At 33.2% G+C, this 23,677-nt stretch overlaps 1 protein-coding gene across 4 annotated transcripts; it reads right to left on the reverse strand.

Moving 5' to 3' along the window:
* Positions 1 to 110: 110 nt before the first annotated feature.
* On the reverse strand, positions 111 to 23,467 carry LOC124366248 (keratin-associated protein 19-2-like). 4 transcript variants are annotated; one of them, XM_046822642.1, is made up of 5 exons: positions 23,396 to 23,467; positions 12,927 to 13,059; positions 8,452 to 8,484; positions 2,029 to 2,082; positions 111 to 925 (listed from the first exon to the last, which is right to left on the reverse strand). In XM_046822642.1, exons 1-5 carry the CDS (start codon positions 23,408 to 23,410, stop codon positions 414 to 416), a joined length of 747 nt encoding a protein of 248 aa, XP_046678598.1. In that variant the 5' UTR covers positions 23,411 to 23,467; the 3' UTR covers positions 111 to 413. The 4 variants fall into 4 exon arrangements, with proteins under 4 accessions (XP_046678598.1, XP_046678599.1, XP_046678600.1 ...); XM_046822643.1 differs by lacking the exon at positions 8,452 to 8,484; XM_046822644.1 differs by lacking the exon at positions 2,029 to 2,082.
* Between the last annotated feature and the right edge of the window lie 210 nt (positions 23,468 to 23,677).

Below are 23,677 nucleotides of genomic sequence, written 5' to 3' on the forward strand. Positions count from 1 at the left end.
ATTTATCACCAACTCACATTACTACAGTTTCAGCAATAATAAATATTTAGTTTTTTAATACTTATTTTTTACTGTGGTCTTTAATGGGAAAAGTGATAAGAAAACTAAACTCAAACATATAAAAAGTTTTATTAGAAGAAAATGATGGATAAATAACACTTCATTAACAGCAATTTATGTCTTTCTACTTTGGTTTTGATCTTATACTATGTTTACTTCTTATGAAATGGTCCAGTTTTCTTTCACAATGCCAAGCACGGGCCTCTTAAGAGTTATTTACAATCTCAAAAGTATTATTTCATCCATAGAATTAATACTTAAAAAATCACTGGAATCATTTGAATAACGTTTGTATGCACTCAAACTTCACACTCATTATGAGTTAAACATGTCCTGAGAGTTCACTTTTATCATCAACCTCTGTATCCAGAGTAACTGTAACCACTTCTGTACCCTCCGTATCCGTCGTAGCTGCCATAATTGCCGTATCCACCGTAACCGCTGTAGCCACCGGATCCATAGCGGTCATAGTATCGGTTGCCATAACCTCCATAGCCTCCTTGATCGTAACCACGGTTTCCATAACCATCATAACCCCCGTAGCCTCCATATCCTCCGTATCCACTGTTGCCGTATCCTCCATATCCACTGTTACCATATCCTCCGTATCCACTGTTACCATACCCTCCATTGCCTCCATATCCCCCATAGCCTCCATATCCTCCGTAGCCTCCATACCCTCCGTAGCCACTGTTACCATATCCTCTGTTGCCGTAACCTCCGTAGCCACCATATCCTCCATATCCACCTCTTACGGGATATCCACCTCCATAACCACCCCCATATCCACCTCCGTAACCACTTCCATAACCGCCCCCATAATACCCTCCGTCATATCCTCGGTTGCCATATCCACCATAGCCACCTGCAAACAGAGAAGAGTTTGAATATTTACAGTACGATTAAGAGATCAATTATATGAACATATTGTTTAATTTGTTTAATAATTGAATGATCAATCAAAGATACAATTATTGAACTATATAAACAGTGATATCTTATTTACTTGACCATGATAAAGATGGTGTTGATTAGTGTTGGTTGCATGTCCTTAAAACAACCATTAACTCAATAACATCTAAAAGTGCTTTTATCCTTTTTCTCTATCTAAAATGTACCCTTTTTATCCCGCCAACCTGTATTTCTAACCTTTTCCCGCACTCTTTCCTACCCAAACCAACTTAGTAAGGTGATTAGGCGGTTTACGCAACATGGGCTTCCATCAATATGGGCAAGAGAGGGCGGAACTTCCTCTATTGAAAAGGATTAAGTTTTAATTTCGTACATTTTGAACGCTCAAAAGTTTTTAGACACTTTTGTTAAGAAAATCTTATTCTCCGTATTACCAATTATACAAAATGCCAAACTTTTTCATGTTCCAATCAGAGTTATTTCCAAATTATTTTGTTTGTAAGTTCATTTTTCCTCAAAATACTCTTTCCTATTGTTACGTATTTGTGTAATTAGTAAAGTTCTATTTAAAAATATAAATAACTTTCTTGCAGATTAAATTTTAAATTTTGCATACTAGTATAAATGTGCTTTGACTATTTCTAATAATATAACAAATAATCTAATTCAAGAGGATGTTCCTCCAAATTAAACCCCTAGTTGAAGATGTATCAGCCCTCTCTCCCATGAAAAATTGAGATGGGCGCTCATGTACGTTCGTAAAAAAATCATCCACCACAGTTTAAAATCCCTTCCGCTCATCCATCATCAATGCAATACGATAATGCACCAAAAATTAGCTACAAATACCAACACGCAATGAACTGTGGTTTCCTTGAACGCAAAGTAATGCTTGAAAACGTCAGTTAAAACAAGTTATAACTTTAGTACAATTTTAATTGGAAAAAAAGTAAAACTATTTTATTGCATTGATGAGTTCAGAAAGAAAGGTTGACTAAGTGTCGGAGAAAGCCGAGTGACTGAGTTAGTTGTTATAAATTCTATATGTGTGGATACCATAATAGCCTGGTCTGCCGTATGGACCGTCATAATCGTAGTAACCTCCGTAACCTGAAAAAGTTAACAGATTGTTGACAGAAAAGTTACTTAAGGTGAAATGTTACTTAATAACAATATCTTACATCCTTTTCAAACTCAAATTCCAGGATCACTTTACATACATTGTAATTTACAACCTGAAATAATTTTATAATTGATTAAAATCAAAGTGATTTGTAATGCCACTGTTATAATGACCTTTAATAATTTTGAATATCTCAAAAACCGTGTGATGATTCATATATGCAAAAATCCTCATTTTTGTGTTATTTTTCTAGAATATACCACAAAAGGGGGCTCCTTCTCAACCAAGATTCGGAGGTTGAAGGATAGTCCATCATAACATAACATTTGTACTATGATTAAAATGTCCCTTAAGTGTCATTTTCCAACATGTAACAGTTCAAAAATGGGATTGGCAATACATATTTTTATTACTCTGTTTATTCTTATCCCGAGTTTGGAAAGTTCATGTACATTTCAAGAGTTTACTTTGAGAGTTTGTGAAGCATTACATTAATGCTCTAAGCATGAAAATTACTCATCAGGTGTACTGAATAATAAACAAAAATCATTTTAAAACATTTTAGCTACTCACTCAAGAAATCGAGCGGATATGTAAAGTTTGAAGAGGGAACAGAATTTTAAATTACAATATGCAATATTTATCGACTTAAATACACTTCTGAGTATTAATCCTCGTATAAATAGTACTACAAAGTTAGAAGCTCAATTTGTAAATATCCTCTAATTCACTGGACAGAAGTAATTAAGGATTAAAACATGTAAATGGCAGTAGCTATGCTATTACATTGTAAGTAAAGTATTAATTATTTGAGATTAATTTAAGTTGTAAAGTTGAACTCAAGTTTAGACAACTGTTAATAATTAATAGAACATAAGTTAACTAGTATTAGAGTTATAGAGACAAATCTAAAATAATTAAGTCAAATTTATCATTAGGTCAGTTATGTTTAAATGAACAAGTTTTCAATTCTACTGCCCATGAATTCAACTTGCAAATACCTGAAAATAACACCAAACAAACCCACCACAAAAACACTACAACACAACACACAAATTCCAAATTTTAATTCCTTGAGCAGGGATGTATCCAAAGTTTGGGAAAGGGGAAATAAGTGGAGGGAACCAAATAGATTTATAAGTAATATACTAGGCTGTAATATTTTTATTTTAGGAAGTAGTTGCTCACATTAAAATACATTTTATTGGCTGAGTGATAGTGAAGCTTTTTTCACTCGAGAGGTTATAGAAATTTAATTTCTGTCTGTCTGTCCGTATGATATCTCAAAAACGAGCTTTATTAGTTTGCATGGGGCTTCATTTCTATTTATAAACAACACTGAGAATTGTCACTCCACAGGATTTGGCTGAGTGTTAGCGAATACTTTTTCATAGGTCTTTTTGGGTAACCATGATGGCAACAAGCTAATAGCAGAATAAATAAATTTGTAAGTAGACTGAGGACAATGGACAAAAATGTAAAACTATAACATGGCAAGATACTTAAGAAATATTTTATCAAAGACTAAGGTAACCTTGCGGTTCCTATGCTTCACACATAAAATTGTAAATTTTTAGTTATACTTAAAAAAAGACTTAAAATTACACAATGATTTTTTCCTAAATACTCATACAATATTGTAACAACCTCTTTATTGGGGAAAAGAATATCACTCTTATCTAAAATTAATAGTGCCATTTATACTAAATTTACTGGAAATAGACAACAGCATATTTTTGTTAACTGTGGTAATAATAAAACATAAAACTAAAGTGGTAATTTTTGCATTTGTTGATTAAAATAATTACCTATTTTGCATAAACTTGATTTTTACCTAGATAAGAATTAGTTCTATGATGGTGCATGTCCAACCACACCAGAACATGTTTGGGCGAGTGTCTTTGAATAGTTCCTTTTCTGTATGATTGTCTGTCGGTCTATCATTCCGCAGGACATTTCGAGGATCAAATGAGCTGTAGATTTGAAATTTCGCGAACAACTTCAGCGAAGGCTGATACGTGACACGTGTGACACGTGTTTTGGCGTTCTACTGCCTTAATGATATAAAAATTAGAACTTTTCAAAAAGGAGTTTAGTCCCCTCATCCTCCTTCCCCCTTCCCTGTACTTGAGCACTCAAAATAAAATTCAAACTGTCTCAGTCCAACCCAAGCCCGACCCAACAACACCATGCGCTCTGAGTGAAAGTGGAAACCTCTGTTATAGGGTCGGCGATAAGGGGGGTACGGGCCAGGTCTGTATCCGCTGTACCCGTAATCTGGGTAGTCCGGGTACCTGTGGTAATCGGGTCCTGGAAAGGCCACAGAGAGTACAGGCTAAATAATTCCACCCCTATACAGTACAGGAAGAATTGCTACATACAGAATAAAAATGTAACCAAAACACTTAGCATATTGGACTGGAGATGTTAGAAATGGTGACAAATATAGTAATAAAGTAGTAAATGAAAGTTTGTTACTAAGCCAGTTCGGAGCACATTTGGTTGGATTGTCCTGCCATCGTAGACTTGGAAAAGATACTTGGGAGCATATCTCCTCAGCCCCAAGGGCATTAGAGAACAGGAGCCCTTAAATCTGATTGGTTTTTGCAAAAGCCTCGGTCTTTGAGTGCACAAATTAAAGTAAGAGGTGCAAAGGTCCTTTTTAGGACTAAGCGCGGGGACAAACTCTTCCCTCAGGAAGAAAAAAAAGCCAGTTCTTAACAAATTTGTTAGTTAAATTTTTATAAATACTTTAACAGGCTTTTTTGTAATGATATTTGATCACCAGAGTTTCATTTAAAAAAAAATTAATTACTCTGTCCCCTAACCTAAATAAAAATATATAACATAACTTTGTGACCTTTTAGAAACCTTGCATATAGCGTGAGTGTATTTGTCAGCACTTCACATACCCCTCATGTGGTGAAATTTAGCTTTTTATAAATTTTGTATCTGTAAACTCTTAAACACGTAGCAGTTTTAAATAATAAACATAATAAATAAATAATAAAATTATAACCCCGTGATACTAATTTTGAGGTATGCAATGTATGTATTTTCTTTTTTTTGTCTTTTGATGTTGATTGGCAATTCATTAGCTATTTTGGCTTCCAAAACCCTTTATCTGTCAATTTGCTGAAGGCCTGCTACACAATTGTTATAATTGTTCTAAAACTCTTACTCTTCCCGTAGCTCAAGTAAATAACTTTTTGATCTCTTCGTTCATAATATTTAATTAAACTTGTATTTGACCATGTAATTTAAAATTATGCAACCCATTGTGTTTTTTAATCCTACAGTGTTCCCTAAATTCACCTACATTTACTTTTTAACATCTTTGCATTGATGTAGTAAACGTATTCGAAAATTAATTATGATTTTAGTGAAGATTTTATTAAATTAGCTGTCTGTCTGACAAATGGAGATTATTGCGATTACAAATCTAGGAAGTAAATTACCTTACATTTTTATCTCTTTGTTCATACAAATATGTATATGTGTGTTCAAAATTAGATTAATCGTCCTTGATTTAACTACATAAATGTATACTGTGATGTTTCTAACAATGTAAGCAAGTGGAAGGCCAATATAAAATCTTTTAGTTTTTGAAACTTAATTTTAAATAATGGGAGGTATGACTGAAATTGTTAAATTTATGAAATAAAAATATTAATTTTTATCTGCTACTGTTTTTACAAACATGACAGAATCCTAAATTTTTAATACTTAAATACAATGATACTTATTTCATATATACTTAAAATGAAATAATTAATATTAATATTATTGTCGATAATTCTGTTTCAACATTTTGGACAATACAGTGCTAAGGTTAGTTCACTTTGCGGTGACCGTACTAATTAACATTATTCCGAATTAACATAATTAACATTAGCCTAAGTCAGTATTCTCCTTTGAATTAGGCTATGCAAATGGTTCATTGCAAAGTGGATAGAACAATAATATGTCAGTAATTATTGTATACTTTGTTCTAAAATAAAATATTCCTTTAAGTACAGTAGACACTGACTTTGACCTCAAACACATCATCACTTGCAACAGACATTATGAATGGTGATAACAATGAATCAAGAAAACATTTAAAAAAAACATCAGAGAATGTCTAATTTTGCCAGACAAAGTTAGAGTTAAGAAGCCCTCTCTAACACTTAACCTGGGGACCAACGGCTTAGAGGTGACTTCCGAACCACCACCAATGGCCGGGCAGGCGGGCTGCTTGCAAGGACAGGATCACTCAGCGGTCACCTATCCAAGCAGCAGCCACGCTCGACGTTGCTTGATTATGTTACCTTACGATAACTGCTGTACCCGCTACACTGTGCCAATGGCGAAACATTTTTATCTCTTACTGCGATATTGACAGCCCAGTCCCTGACAGTTGCAACTTGGTAAATTATGTAAAAACACTGTGGCAGGACTAGTAATATACCTTGATTGTATAATTCTTTTAGATAGATTATCATTTTATTTGTAAATACGCCAAATTAGAGGAAAAGCACTAACTCAAAATGTTTTAAAAGATAATTTAAATATGAAACATACTTTGTGATACCTACATTGAAGAGAAAAGCATGAACAACAAAAGTTGTTCCCCGTAAATTTACTGTTAGTTGGAATTTACGTTAACAATTCACAAGCGAACACTTTAGCATTTGTTTCTGTTAAATTTATAAGGAACATTAACAAAATTAAAAGGCCACAACTTGTTTAAAACGACTTAACAATTTAATTAAAATTGTAGAATGTGTCGTTATTACATTAAATTTGAAATAAATTAGTTAACATTTATAATGAATTTAAACTTACTTTCCTTGTACGTCTAATAGTCAGATTAATCGGTTTTAAAAATGTCATTTTCTTTCTAAATCCAAACGCTGTACGTGTGTGTGTTTATATTCTCTTCTATCAGATATGGAGTTGTTTATCTTTCTAACATGTACTAAATGTTTTTGTATATTATTAAATGACTAAATATTAGTAAATTTTGTATAGTACACAATTTATTGTAATAATTTATTAATAGTTTTTTGTTATACTTAACCTAAGTTGTATTTCTACTTCTTGTGTACAATAATGTTTTATTACCAGTATACAACAAGGAAAAGTATCTTTTAAAATTAGTACCACTAACTGTTTATTAGTTTATATTTTTCTAAAGCTGCGTAATGTTCCGGGAAATTGTAACTAATGCTCTTAAGTATTGGTCAGTATTTCCTCAATTTCTGCGACAAGATGACACGATTTTCGGCAAAGGCTAAAATTCACATAATTGAGTGAGGCCTTGGATAAGCTTAAAAATGACATCATCCAAGAAGATTCTGGCTAACTGTCAATCACAGAGCCACCTGATTTGTCTAAGGACATAATGAGAAGAGCCAGTGTCTGAATGGTCGTAAGGAGTTGTACTCTGAAAGATAACGTAATTCATTTTTGGTTTGGAGCTTTTTTATGTTACATTCGTAAGCATTTAAAAGTAACTTTCCGGAATATATAAAACGAAGAAATTATTTTGATCATTCCACGTAAAATTACATGCATTTAATTAAAAGTTATTTTTATGCATATTTTAAATTTTTGTCTTAACGAAAATAAGTTTTACGTTTTCATCCTGAACAGTTTTTATTTGAGCCTGATTACAAAGTATCTAAATTTCATTTTAAGTGACACAAGCAGTCTTTACTTTTTCTGTATTCAGGGAAGTTATTTTAAAAAGTTATGGATTTAACATAAAAAATATTTTTTCAAACATGAATGGAATGCACCACCTTTAAGATGCACAAGTTCAGAGTCTGTCTGTGACCGTTAGAAAACTCTGGACTGTCGACTTCTACTATATCAATCAATTTCCCTGATCGATGAGGAAGGTAATGATAAGACCAATCTACCCTTAAAACTAAAAAAATAAACAAATCAAGAATTGTGCTTGATGCACCTTACTATTCTTCTCTTGCGAACAGCCGTAGATCGTGACAATAAAATTAAAGATATCAACCCAACTAAAAATCTGACTGCACATATTACGTTAAATAATACCTCAAAACCAAACAACACCAAATTCCTTAAGTACATCTAAGATAAAAGTATAATGAAGGCTCTTATAAAGTACTGAAAATACACTCAATTTCCACATAAGTTAAATGGGTTTTACAAATACCAAAAAAACAAAAAATTAGTAAGTTACATTGTGTTACTCTCAGCTAATTAAACAAGATGGTAATGTGTGATGAAGTTAGTACACAAGCAGATGGTTCCCATCATTGGTTCATTTCACAAAGATTAGCAAAAATGTTAGAGACATGTTAAAAGACAACACAAAGTTTAATAAGATTGTTTACCTCCTCCGTATTTAGGGGAGAATATTCCAAAAGCTGAAAAGAATAAAAATTCAAAATTAGAACAGTTAAAACATATTTTGTAAGAAAGGTTATAATACAAATAAACTCTAAAGAAATCCTCCGTTTTTATAAAGTAGTGTAATAGGCCAATTATAATTCAGGCCCTAAATTCACAAGGTACATTACATACTAGATTCATTTCTGGCAAGTTTATACTTTCCAATTAAACTTCCACTGGGTACAGAAAAAACCGATGTTTCACTAAAATCTGAACAGCCCTATGGGTGTCCAGGAACGGTAGATCACTAACCCCAAATATTGAGATATTGAGATCTAAGGGTAGATCGATAGGTTTAGTCTAATTCCACAGATGGCTGTTAAAAGTTGGCGGAGCTCCCTAAATGTTAAATGGTATTAGTTGCTAGCCTAGACAGTGGGTTGTGCCACCCCTGCTTGCTTTGGAGGGAAAAGATGGTACAGAGCTGGCCTCCGCTATTGAAGTTAATGCCCAAAATCATTCCTCATGGATCTTGACAGGAGGTGCACCTATCCCCAACCTTACAGAATATCCTGTCACTCCGAAAGCAGAGCAAAGGTTCTTTTAGAACAAAGAGCAACTTCTAAGCTTTGTGTATTAACTGGAAAAAAGTGTGTAAATTCCAAAAATAAAATGGAGGATTTCGATAGCACTGTCGAGCGCCCGTGGATATAACCTACAGAATGGTGGTGGACGTACCTACGTCGCGATGTGTCGCGTCATGGAGAAAATAGGGTTTGATTATCCCTGAACTTAAGACATTTGGGAAGTTTCATAAAACACATGTTTTAATAGTTTTTTTTTTTTTTTTAAATAATGTGTTTTTTAAATTATAAAATGGTGAATTTACGTAAACGGTGTAGAAATAAAAAATATGTTCGTCTTTTTTCAGCTGTAAAAGACGGTATTGGATAGCTTACTAAGCTTTTTCGTTACCCCCTGTAGAGTTACAACAGTATAATTACAACTTGAGTTTTAGCTGCGATGTACATTTTAAGATTAAGAAAGACTAAAAAATTACATCAGTATTTTCTTTTTACAGCTCGGTAACAGCCGTATTATCCTAGTAAAGGTCAATGAACCAGGCAGCAAGGAGGTTAAAGTGTTTGTTTGGCAGCAGGTGGCGTGGTTGGCGTGGACGCTACCATCTACTTGGGTCAAGGTCGAAAGCTTTTCCATGTCTCAGAAGATATCACTATTCTAAAGCTTGTCATAATGACGTCATCTAACCTCGCTTCCTTTGTTTGGTTATATAACCGACCACAAATCTCCCTTTCTGAGTTTCCCATTTAGAACATTTATTACGAAACGATGTCAGTAGATACTTATAAGTTACTCCCACTTGTTTTTACTGGAACTCAGTTCCACAATAGCGCTTCAATTGATTTTGAGCTAGCAATTCTTATAGTGCTTGTTGCTATTTGACTATCATTCTCCTATGCCCAGCAGAGGTTTACATTACAATACATGTCTGTCTTCCTATATTTCAGATTTCCAATTTAAAAACGTATGGTGAACAATTAATAGTAATGGATAAGTTAATACTGGATTAGTTTTTAATAACGTTATGATTAATTTTACCTATTGTTTATAATATTTCCTAAACAAAATATTTTGAAATTCAGTTTTCAAACCTCTGTGATTTTTCTCATCTCTTTGTTACCTTTTTTGTTAGCTTTGAACGGCCATCTTGGATCCCTTCGAGATGTAGAAGAAAATGTAAAAATCAAATTAGTTTTAAATGATTAAAATTAAAAAATGTTTTGCCTTTATTAGTTTTTTTTTTGTTATTGGTTATTACCAAAATGAGGTTTTTGGACTGGTGTGAATGGACTCTATCAGGGACCTTTATAATAATTAATGAGGAAGACTATCCAAATTATTAAATACAACCTGGTTCGAAAACGTTACTCGTATATTTCCAAACAGAATTGCTTAGTAAACGGTGGCTATGTATTCATAAGCCAGCCCTATTTTGATTATAGCCTAATTTGAGAATTTCAAAGTAATATTTTTTCAGATATTTGTTGATTATGACCTCCATACCGAAAACCATCCATCGCTCCTTGTTTCTTTTGCGTTCTGTTATGATAGTGATTGTAATAGGAATACTTTGATGAATTCCACCTAAATAAAAAAATAATAAGTACTAATTTTGGATTGGATAGGACGCGTGCGCGCGTTTGTGTGTTCCTAAAACGTCTGTCAGTATGAAGAATTGCAAGCGCACGTGGACGGTAATATGTACATTTTAATTAGCTCTCAAGTACAAATACGTTTCTTAATATATATAAAACATATAAAATCAGTAAGTTAAACCTTCTTAAAGGTGGTTTCATTATAATGTGTTTCTTTAATGCGTATAAATATAAGATGTGGATAAAAAAATGTTATTGAGGTTAATTACAGCAAAGGTCTGTTTTTTTTATTTGACGATCAATCAATCGCTCTGAAAAATTCTGCAACCCACATTTAGAGTTTCCACTTTGTACTTTTCCTGCCTGGGTCCCGCTTAGTACTTTTACATCTTTGAGTAGGAATAGTTGAATTGGTGGGAATTCACTGTTAATTTACAAACCAAACCGGTCGCGGCGTGACACATCCGATACAGCGAGGTTAGTGACAATGGCGGGAACTGGCTGTTCACGGCCATCTGTATCTCGTTGCGATAATGGCCGTTTCTACTATAACAACTGTAATAACATTTCTTAGCCGTGGTAACGATCGTTGTGAGTAATGGCGTTGCCTGTCACGGCAGCTAATTATGACTTGTACTTTGCATAGGTAGTAATCATTCTCCAATAAAGGAGGGAATTATTATCACTTGTCAATTCAACGAAACGTCCCAACTTGCGGTAGTGTAGAGTGAAAAATTATAAACTTTCAGGTGTAAACATGTATCGAGTTGGGTTATTCATTAAAAACTGACTTACTTATTGACGTTATAACTGAAATATATAAATGTATTGTACTCGTACCGAATATAACCCCATTCTGTCAGTACAGCCAGTTTTTCGAAAAGGAAAAGAAAACGATCATTATTATTAGTTTTGAGGAAGATATGGAAAATAATACGATGTTTTAATTTTAAAAAGAGATGTGTTATGAAAAAGTGTGTACTTAAAATTCCCATTCCTCTACTTTTGTATACATAATTGTATATACTATTAAATGTGTTCCTAAATTTATAACATCTTTTTACTACAGTAATTTACAAATAGTAGGTCAGTATTAAAAAAAATACTACCTTTAGGTAGAATGAGTATTAAAGTCTTAAAAACACTATTAAAGCATATATACTTTAAACTGAAATTTATACTTTTGACGCAGGTCATCATCTATCCTGGAGAAAGGATTGAAAATATTACTATATTATAATAGTAATTTATTATTGTATATATGTATAACTATGTTACTTAATTTAAAACACGTTTTTCTTCAAATTGTCAGTACTTTTAAAATATACTACCTTTAGTGTAGATTGAGACTCCTGTATTAAAGTCCTAAAAACTAAGAATACTGCTGAAACTGAAATGTAGGCTTTTTATGATATTAGTTTGAATTTACTAGAAATGAATTAAGTTGAAAAAAATATCATACTGCACCTAGTTTTAGCTACGTTACTAGTGTTTTAGTTAGTGTTTTGATGTGTAAACAGTGTAATGTCTAATAACGTGTAATGACATTATAATAATACTTACATTTACAATACTATTTAATATAGTTATGTTTAAAGGTTTTCTTGTCTTCCAAACGTAAACGGATCGGATATCTCAGTTAATGAATGATTCTGTCAAATAAAAAATGTGCTAGGAACCTAATCTTAGATTTCTTGAAAACTACGCAATCCTGTTACTGATCAGGACTGAATCTTATAATCTTAGATGCTGGAATCATTTATTCTGCGCCTATTCATCGCCGAATACATAAAATAATAATAATAGGCCGGCTAATCTAAGCCTATTATGGCCAGCTAGTCAGTAGCGCCTATTGTATAAGGGAAATTTAAAACTAGCTAAAATCTACTGTCAAAGTAAGAAGGGTGAAAGAACCAATCAAGTAATTTGGCACAGACCCGTCAAACCTGTCTTATGACTCATGTAATTGAATGATTTGTTGTCGATTGGGGGCTTATTTCCAGGTAAATTACATTTTAATTCAGAATATTACGACAATGAGGCACTATTCTTATCACAAAATAGGCTCATTCGATCTCGGAAACTGCTGCTTTAAATGCTTTTTATAATTGCAACCGGCGATTTTAAAGTCGTCTTCAGTTGTCCACTAACAATATCAATCTTTTGTTTGGAAACATAATTGAACTATCAGAAAACCCATAACCGTATGTTTATAAAATTCCAAAGTCCTGACAATACCAGTAACCTAGAAACTTCTTAGATTATCCAACAATAGATTTCACACTACAGTAGGTACTTACTTCTCGCCGTAACCTCGGATGCTTCGGTTTTGAGGTCGGATTCAGAACTCCTGTCTTCGGCCTGCACCAGTTTCTCCTTGGTGAGGAGGTCTTCGGCACAGCTCGCTCCCAGGAGACACAGGGCTACCACCACCTGCAACCCAATTTTACAAGTAGAACCAATTTTTCGGGAAGGAAAACAAAACCGATCATTACCACAATATCAGTATTAATACACAAAGACAAAGACAGATTTTAATAATTTGGTTCATAACTGTTGGCAATTGTTTACTATTTAAAATTTGCCAACTACACTGTTCATCTTTTACATTTGCTTATTAGCAGAAGCATAAACGGAAATGATGAAAAAATATAATGTAGGAGAGGACGATAACGATATCGAGGACGTTGTTAAATCTTGTTATACATACAAAAAGATTTTGTATTGTTGTTCTCGTCTCCAACAATAGTGTACTACACGATGCCACACAGGTTGGGTAGTCATATTCTTCTACCTTCTAGTATTTAAGTTTTTTAGGATAACTCTAGTCTTGATTCTCCAAATAAACCTAATTTTAAGGCTAAAACCCACAAGAGCTTCATGATCTGAGGTGATCCAATCCCACAGTAATTAGAAATCTGCCATTGGGTCCAAAAGGTTTAAAGCTTTTTCAGGTTTTTACATTTGCAGGCTTAAAAGTTTTCCAATTACACTTTTATCTTTGAATTTGCTCGTATTAGCAGAAGCATAAACGGAAATGATGAAAAAAATATAATGTAGGAGAGGAAAAGAACGATATCGTGGACGTTGTTAAATCTTTTTATACTCTATTCTCATATCCAAGTGGCAGTGTTGATTAGACTACATGATGCCACACAGCTTGTCTAATCATATTCTTGGACCTTCTAATATTTATATCTCTTCATGATAACTCAAGCCTTGATACTCCAAAGAAACCTAATTTTAAGAATAAAATTTACAAGAGCTTCATGACCTGAGGTGGACCAATACCACGGAAATAAGCAATCTGTCATAAGATCCAAAAGGTTTAAAGATTTTACAGGTTTTTACACAATTCGGATCGTACACAATTCTTGTAAGAGATCAGGCGTAATTCTGTGAAAATAAAGGAGGTAGGTAAGGTCGCTTTGAATTTTTTGTTGTAAAAGATATGTCCTTCAATGTAAATTCAGTCAGGGTCCACTCCTTATGCCTACCACTCACTCTCTTTACGGTGTTTAAGCATTATTGCCTGTGCGTTGTTTGTTTGGAGTGATTAGACTTTGTAGGTTGTGCAGGCTATTCTTCCATGCCACTTTCAGACAATAACACGATTTAATTCTGTCAAGACAGTTAAAGAAAGGAAAGATTTTATAATTTTGAATGGGAAGAGTGTAGGCAGGTAAATTGAATCCGATCATACTGTTGTTATGTTTTGTGCGTAATTGGCTGAGCTTCAGCAAAGCCTACCATCCGAGAGACTGAAAAAACTCACTTCTGTCTGCCTGTCACACGATATCTTGAAAATCTTAATAATCTAGACTTGAAATTTTCCATGAGCTTCATTCTATATGAGGAACACTGAGTTCGATGATGGTGCATGCTACTCCATGGGATTTGGCTGAGCGTTAGCGAATATCTTTACATTGGTCTTATGGGTAACGATAAAATAGAAACAAATTTGTAAACAAACAGCATACAATCCATGTGTGATTTGAGCACGTGACATTTTTATTCAAAGAGTAAAATGAGTGGAAAGTCAATGTTAAAATTTGGTGACAAGATTAGGTTTTAGGGTACTCTTGCGTTGCAGTTGCCTCCGGAAACTTTATTACTTTGAACATTGCTATGAAACCCAACTTAATGGATTCAATGTGAATACATCACATGGCAAGATATTTCGAGAAATATTTCATTAGTAGACTTTAAATTTTGCATGAAACTTCATTTTGTACATAGACAAGAATTTGACCGGATATAATTTTTTGTCAATTTTAATTCTCTATGATTGTCTGTCTTCCTATTTGTTCGTAGGGTATCTCGAGAATTAAATGAGTTACAGATTATAAATTATACATGCTACCTTAGCGAAGCCTGCTATGCGACAGGTGGTGTGGCGTTCCTGTAGGCTACTACATGACAGCCTTGTTTGCTATTCGCATTTGGGATAATAATGCATGAATCTTGTGATGCAGCAAACAATCATCATGCACCACTGTCACTCATTCAGCCTTGAAATACAATTAGTTTGAATCCATCTTAAAATTATAGTATTGTAAATGTAATGACGTAATAAACAAAGCCTCTATGGTGGGAATAACTGAGGTAAATCCATCCTCTCTGGTGAAAATCCCTACAACACGGGTCTCTCTCTTCAAAACAGGCTCTTGAAGAGAGTCAAGCCTCAGCGGTATAACATTATTAGGGTTTTAAGAGATTGTTGGCTTGATACCATTAAACACTGGGGAAAAAATGTGTGACTTATTTTGAAAATTATTTTATTTAAGGAATTTATGAGCTATCTTACATAATGATAAGTTATTATGCAAGAGAAACGTGAAACTATGACTACATTCCATTTGAAAATTGCTTAGTAATGGCAAGAATTAATGTTTCTGCTTTGTCTAAGGCTTTTATAAATACTTTTGACTATCAATATTTTTTTTAATTGCAGGCATGAAATTGTAATATACAATGTAATGAAACAATAGACTATAGTTTCATTCCGTAATCATCTACCGAAAAATCTAACACCCCCTAAATTATTTCGTTTGTTTGAGAGTAAACAATCTTAGGAAAATATTTAACAAAACACCGCAAAAGGCATTTACTCTGTAATCGTGTTTTGATATTGTGCTTTGCTACAAATATGTTATTTACTTGTATACAACATTTTAACCTGAATATTATCGTCCGATAATATTATTACAATGATTTTTAAAGTTACTAGTTTTGATCATGATTTGGTAGGAACTCGGAATCCAGATAAAAATTTATTAGAATCGTTAATCAGTTAAATGCATTATCGTTAGTTTTCATACAGTATGTAAACGATAAATAATAAATTAATTAACAATTTTCTCAGTTACATAAATGATGTTCATAATTATGGAGAAAACTTACTAAACGTGTTAAACAGAACAAGTCTACTCACATGACTTTGCCATTTGTCACACCTCTTTGCTATATCCACAGTTAAAAAGTTCGTTACACAAGAAATACAAAATTGGATATTAGTTTTTTTTTAACCCATTGATATTTTACCACTGCTTCGTAATTGCATGCAGTGTGAACATAGAAAATTGTGTTTATCATACAGCTACATTAAAATTACTTTAAATGAAATAAACCAACAAGTACACAAGAAAGTTCAAATATATTCCGAATGTACAATAAAAGTTTCAAAAATAAATCAGCTTTGGAGTAATTATTAAGGCATTTTAAGAGTATAAATAAATCTATTTAAATACGAAGTTATTATTTATACAATATGCACTATCTAAACCGTGAAATCTCAACTGTGGTGGGAACATAATGATAATGGCCTACGAATCTCTTCCCAAGACTTATTTAAACTACTAGATTAGTTAGTGTCAAAATATCTTATAACACCAATGTTGTTGTAACTTGGTTAGAAACAAAATGTTAGTTTTAAATTTTAATTGTTTTTTATTTGTAACTCCCAATTTTGGTTTTGGAACCGTTACGTACTTTTTCGATTAGGTATTTGAACTTTTGTATTGGAGCTTAAAGTTTCTATAATTTCAGCCTGTTGCGAGACTAAATTAAATTTAAAAAACCGATAAGGATAGTATGTAGAAACTCAACCAGATTTAAAATGTAAAATAAGGTGCCCATAATGTTTAATGATTGGGAGAACGCATTTCGCAAAGTGCCCAAGGACGACCCGTCAATCCGCGAGGAGGGCTTCAGTACGCCAGCGCGTTGTAGTCTCCAGTGACCAGGTCAGGGCCGGCCGCGCCGGAGCCCACCCTCCGTGGGAGTTCCGGGCAAAATAAGGCACTTGCACTCTTACAAGACCTTGGGGAATGGGAGTAGCTCGATGGAGCAACCGTTCGATGACGCCTAGGTCGTTAACTGGAGTGTGAAGTGGTTGGGTGAGTTTTCCAATTACATCACATGTCATGCAGTATGAAAAAAACGAAACGGTACAAGTTCTTATTGTTGGGCTGTAGCGATATAATAATAATACTCTTTATTGCATCAACAATAGTTACAATTGCATTGCATACGTCATAAAATGGAATTTAGGTTAAAATTAAATTGAAACCACAACTTTAAAATAAAACCATCATAAATTAATAGGCCTATTTTGCATAAACACAGTATGTCATAAAGCACACAGCATAAAAATGTCATTCGGTCTTTATTTATCTATATCAGAACCAGGTTTTGTGTTAATACTCTTGAATAACTTCATTAATTTCTGATATTTTCATCCCAGCGGCCCATTATGAACTCATCAACAGAGTAAAATGCCTTTGACACCAGGAAGTGTTTTAGTCGAGCTTTAAATTGATTGGGATCGTTTAATTTTTTTAATACCCTCAGGCTGTGGATTAGCCGGACACCAACTTGGGACGGTAAGCGTCCATAAGCCGTCGTTCTGTGCTGATCGGGTCGGAAGTTGTCCCTGCCTCTAGTCCCTTACTGGTCATATCCCTGTCATATACGATCACAAATAATATTGCTCACTCTGATGTCGAAATGATGTAAAGATTTCGTTTTGGACGACTTCGTGTTCAAAATTTCTGGATCTTTGAAACAGACGGGGACTTAGATTTCAGTCATGCTGCACTAAAGTTGAAATGAAGCTAATTATTCTCACTGCTCAGTCGTTTTATTTTCTCTCTTTAGAAATTAGTCGATATTAGATTAATAGAATTAGGACCCAGCAAAGCTATAAATCACGTCTGTCTTGTGCAATATTTTGTGCAAACACCATAATATAAGAAATTCAGTCCTAAACATTTGAATACCTTAGCAGATGAGGAAAGTGTTTGTGTGAAAGATTGGATTTGTGTGGTAGGTCACTGGAATAAAACTGTTAGCTTCATCACTAACAATGTGTCAACCGATAATTCCAGCCTATTTCATGACTAAATTAAATAAAAACCGATAAGGCTAGATTTTAGAAACTCAACTAGATTTAAAATGTAAAATAAGGTGCCCATAATGTTTAATGATTGGGAGCTAAACTCAACACTCTCATTGCTTACTCGTTTAATTTCCTCTCTTAAGAAGTTGGTCGATAATAGATTCATGGAATTAGGACCCGGAAAAGCTATTAGCCACATCTGTCTTTTGGGATATTTTGTACAATCATCAGATAAGAGTTCTAAACATTGAGTACCTGAGGAGATGAGAAAAGTGTTGGTGTGAAAGGAAAGATTTGTGTGGTATGTCACTGGAACAAAAACGTTAGCCTCATCACTAACAATGTGTGCCAAACGACCCACTTGGCAGTGAATAAGAAGTCCCTTATATGCCAATGCAGTTTCCAACACAATACTTTGGCTTGACAAAGGAGACAGCAGTGAAGATAGATGGATAAGTAGCACGGTGTTGTTTGAAGGTAAGCTCTTAGAAGTTCCATTCGGTTCATAAAGGAATTATGGAGTTCTATAAATACCACTAAACATTCAATATTGATTATTAGCCAGATTGATGCCAGCTCGTTAATGAATAGACTTAATGTCTTTTAAATCACGAACAGGCTCGTCAAAAAAGGCCCACTCGCGAAGACAGTTGGAGAGGACTGAGGAATGAGAATGAACGTTGTTCAGCCCAAGTTTTACAAAACCTTTTTTACTGTAACCAGTATTTGTCACCAAGTGTGAGACCCAGTTAGAATCCAAATAGGGTCAACTGATTATTACAAAGGTGAAGGAAAGAGGATTTTTCCGGACATTTACCATCGTTCAATGAAACAAAAAATCAGTAACACTGAACGATGGCAAATGTCTGGAAAATCCTGTTTGATTTACAATCATTCCATCGTCAAAAATAAACTTCAAACAAAATATTACAAAGGGTCATCTATTGATAGGTCAGTATCACATTGACCAGGGTTCCTGAATCTGTAGCAAAGCTGGTGTTGGCGTGTACGGACCACTACACACCAGCAGCGTCCAAACGATGTCATAAAAGATAGCATGTTGAAGGTGAACACGCGAGCGAGTCGCACGGCAGGTGATCATGCGATACTGCAACATCAGGTCCTCCACCGGCAAACCGGTGACCGGTGACCGGTGTCAGTTTCACCGGCGGCCTGTCAATGTCAACGAGCTGGCCCTAACCACAATTCCGCTAATGATGGTCTCCCCCTGCCTTAATTTGTGAGTCAGCCCAAACCTGGAAAAGCCTTGAGTTTGAATCAAGACTTTTAAGTAATAAAATAATTTTAGACTACCCAAAGTAAATAAATTCATTTTCGCCATTCTTTTCAGTATTTGGGACCAAAGTGTTTTAGTCACATTCCATTACTCATTTAAAATATTCCAAATTAAAAAAAATTGTTGACAAGTAATTATTTGGCTTACTTTGCAGCAAGACATTGGCTATTTATGTACTGTGATGTCATAAGGTATAAGGTACTTTGATAGAGTTTCGTGGTCTTTGTATATACTATATATTGCCTCTTTCATTGTTTATTGGTATTTGTTGATATTTATTGTTAATTATATTTGTGTATGTATTTGTGACGTATGTATTTGTGTGTGTATTTGTTTATTGTATATAATTTATTTTATGAATTGTAATATTGCATACATATTTTTAGTAGATACCCAAATGGCGGCTCGAAGTAATCTAAGATACTAGACTCTCATAAATGTATATTTATTGTTTTTTTTTCAATTTAATAACTGACCACACTACTTGTAAAAGTGGTTAGTCAATTTCCAAAAATGATAATGTTTACAATTGTATTTATATTGATTGGAAATAAATTCATTTATTCTATATAATGTTTGGCATGAAAAAATCAAAAACCTTTTTATAGGTAATATTATAATAAATCTTTGGGATGTGCAATGCTTCATGAACGAGGATGATGGCGGGAAAATTAAAGATTGATTCGCTCCTGAAATCCGTTAAGGCCTTAAGATTTCTATAAAAGTTGAGACCTTAAAGTACCGCCAACCGTTAACATTCTAATATATGTTATTGATAAACTTGCGTTCACTATGACGATCCCGTTTCATAAGGTTTCAAAATTATATATATATATTGAGAAGGTCAAAGAATATTTTAAAATAAATATAATAAATGATTTCGTCATCAGCAGGGACAGAGCCATGTAAAATATGGGATTAAACCCTTGCCTACAAGCTTATTCAGGAAAACAAGTAGGCCAGTATGTAAAACAAATTATAAGATAATTATAACCATAATAGTCCAGGATCCGAGAGCCTATTTGCAGTTTATAAGCATACAACCTTGTTTTTCATGAAACCGATAGAGAACTTTCACCTAAGAAAAACTTCTGTCACCCGCCGTTTTAGTTTTGGCGGAGTTTGAAATGTGAGGATATCAGACGGGTTAAAATATGAAATGATAGTATTTTTCAAATAATATTTTTCTTAGGTTGACAAAACAACCGTCAGATAGGCAAATAAATGTTAAATTAGCGCCATTTAACCATGTACAGACCTTTAAAGTGACAACTTTCAGTCTTTTTATCAAGGTTTCCGACGGTGGCAAAGTATTATTTATGTGCATAACGGTCAGTTTTAAATGTATCAAGCCAGGAAGAAGTATAATTTAAAGAAAATTTCTTAACATTTTTGGTATCATCCAACTTTAACCTCCGCCAAAATTAGCGAAGAAAAATTCGTTTTTTTTTAGGAAAAATGTCTCTATTGTTTTTAGGAAAGCCCAGGTTTTGTGCTTATAAATTACAAATTGCATTCCGCTCCTACACTATAAATAACATCTTGACGCGTGACATTGTAACTTTATCATCCCCTAATCATCACTTTCTGTCTCATTAGTATCAACCAATACGAACTCAGAGTATATTTTTTACCACAAGTAAAGTATATACTCTTAGTGGCCCAAACAACTGTTACCTGGCCACTTTTAGAAACTCGTGTTTAAACATTTTTAATTATTGAAATTTATATTATCCCTTCAAATATTTATATGGCTATCCAAACAGAAATAGTTTGTAGATCCTTCATTATGTAATACACGCTACTGTACTGACATATTATTAGTGTTAAATTTATAGTTGATTTAACCATCAAATTGCAAGTAGACTGTACACTGTAAGATATAAAGTTTTATAGTTTATACTTTCATACTTTTGGTTTTATATAGGCTGTTGTTGTGAAACGTAATCATATTAATTTTTCATCTCATAACTTTGAGATATGACACTTGTATAGTACGAGATGGGCATTAAATGTATCTGCACAGTCGAATTATAATATTGAATGACCTATTTATTTAGTGGTTCGAAACACAATACGCACAAAACTTCTTAGAAAATGACACGAGATTTATGAATATAGCAATGAAAATTATTGTACTCTTTCATGACAAGCTGGATTTGAAGAAAAATGCATTTTGTCTTAAAACTAGCTCCAAACAAATATCTATACTCTCGACCTTTACAGTTAATTTGGATAAATAAAATAATAAAAAGAATAGATGCCTTAATATTTTACAGAGATTTTATTTTAATAACAGGAGGCCAAAAAACAACAGCCAAGCAAACCCAAACTTTGAGCCAAATCCCAGTTCGCACGGCCGAGGCGCTCATTGTAAATTCCTTGTACTCACCTGGAGAATGTCTTGGCATTCGTAAAGCATAAATATTTATAAACATGAAACATTTAAGTGACATTTAAATTTATTATACCGAGTGACGGACGACCACCATAACATAATTTAAATGTAAATTTACGCTTTTTTGAATTAGAAACAATGCTTATTTTTGAAAGGAAATTCCATTTCTGGGTCTAAAGCTGAATCAAAATGGTAATGCTAACAATCCTCAAAATATTTTTAATCCCTCCTCATTAATATTTTGTATGTTTTAGTGTATGATGGTAATCAGATGTTTTAAAAATTTGTATGGATTTTCTTTCGTTTAAAATTTGTTACTCTCGGCGCCAGACATCAAACTACATTGTCGTTATGCGTGTAATATTCAAAGCATGATAACCACTTTTCAGTGGTATTAGAGTGGGAATTCACCTTTTAGCTGATAGAAAATAAAATATAAAAAGTTAAATAAATACCAACACTAAACATTAACAATTAGAAAAAATATTAATTTCACATTTTAAACACAGTTTTTCTACATTTCGGAGTGCAAAATCCTATATTAAATCACTTTAAAATGTTTTCAATACATAACAATATTGTTTGGAATCGTAAACGCATTTATTCATTTTTTTCATAACTTTGTAAAAATTAGAAATGGGAGTTACAAAAAATACAGTTGAAATGAGACAAAAACCAATTTCATCTCCTGCCGATTGTATAACATTGGTGTTGTTAAATATTATGTTACTAAGACAGAAGGCCAATATAAGCATAACCAGTATTGTGAGTAAGTACGTGGGGAATTTATATTTCTGTTTTTATGACATCTTAAATAGTTTAATATGTATAAATTCATATATACTTTTAAAATAATTAACAATTTATATGAAGATCTATATTTTTTAATTTATTTATTTTTAATTCAAAACATATTTTTTACTTGTATAAACATGTATATGTGTTGGCGTCTTTCGTTTAGAGTAATTTTAATTCAGATTAATAATAAACTCATAATTTTTGTTTGTGTTCACAGTGCATGTGTATAGTAGAAAAAGTTCAATGAGTTTTAAAAAGGAATAATCATTCAGTATTCTTTCCGCATCAAGATTTAAAGTATAACAAATCGGTATACAAAACGAAAATAGGCATACTAACGCATCTGAGATGTCCTTTAAGTTGATTTTTATACACATTTTTTCTTTTATACATTTTTAAAATTTTCCTAAGTTTCCCCTATAACAATTAAGGAGGTAATTTATATTACGGAGATAATTATTATTGAAAAAAAGTTATCTATATAATTTTAAAGATATTTTATTCAATTGTAACGCGCTAATCAAATAAAGTTCAATTTATACGCGTTACTACCTAATCATGATCAAATCGACAAACTTTGAAAATCATCGCACTAATATTATCGGTCGATAATAACCAGTTCAATAGTACAAAAGTATACAGTATGTTTGTAACAACATTGAATTATTCGGTATTAACGTTGGTATTGTTAAAATAAAGCTTCCTAATTTATTGATCATAAATATATTTACATATTTATTATTCTATTATAATTTTTATTGCGAAAATTAAGCAGTTTCAGAAAAAACCGTTTCAAATGAAATACTTAAAATTTTGCTCGCGATACTCTGCTCGCGTACAATATAAACATACGATATGTGGTATACGAGGTACTCACGTAAAGAGGACCCATGTTGACGATATCCAAGAGGCCGTGGCAGTGCGGCCGCCAGCGCTCATCAATGTTATATAGGAGGCCGTGGCGCAACATGTCCAGCCTTGCCCCCTCTACCTCTTTGTTATCGTAAAAAAACCAAGCTAAAAGGTTACTAAACCATAGTAGTCATCGTGTTTAGGAGAAGTTAAAAGAAAATAAAAAGAGCATATACGAATATAATTTTTTTAATAGGATAAGATGTAAAAATATGTATTTAATACAAATGTTTTGCCGTACATAATT

The sequence above is a fragment of the Homalodisca vitripennis genome, chromosome 7 (genome assembly GCF_021130785.1).
Source record: "Homalodisca vitripennis isolate AUS2020 chromosome 7, UT_GWSS_2.1, whole genome shotgun sequence".
Classification (NCBI taxonomy): Eukaryota; Metazoa; Arthropoda; class Insecta; order Hemiptera; family Cicadellidae; genus Homalodisca; species Homalodisca vitripennis.

Excerpts from the sequence above, each read along its gene's own strand:
- LOC124366248 (XM_046822642.1), bottom strand. Across the intron at positions 8,485-12,926 it reads ATCCGAGGTTACGGCGAGAA|CTTTTGGAATATTCTCCCCT; the intron begins GTAAGTACCTAC and ends TATTCTTTTCAG. Across the intron at positions 2,083-8,451 it reads CTCCCCTAAATACGGAGGAG|GTTACGGAGGTTACTACGAT; the intron begins GTAAACAATCTT and ends TAACTTTTTCAG.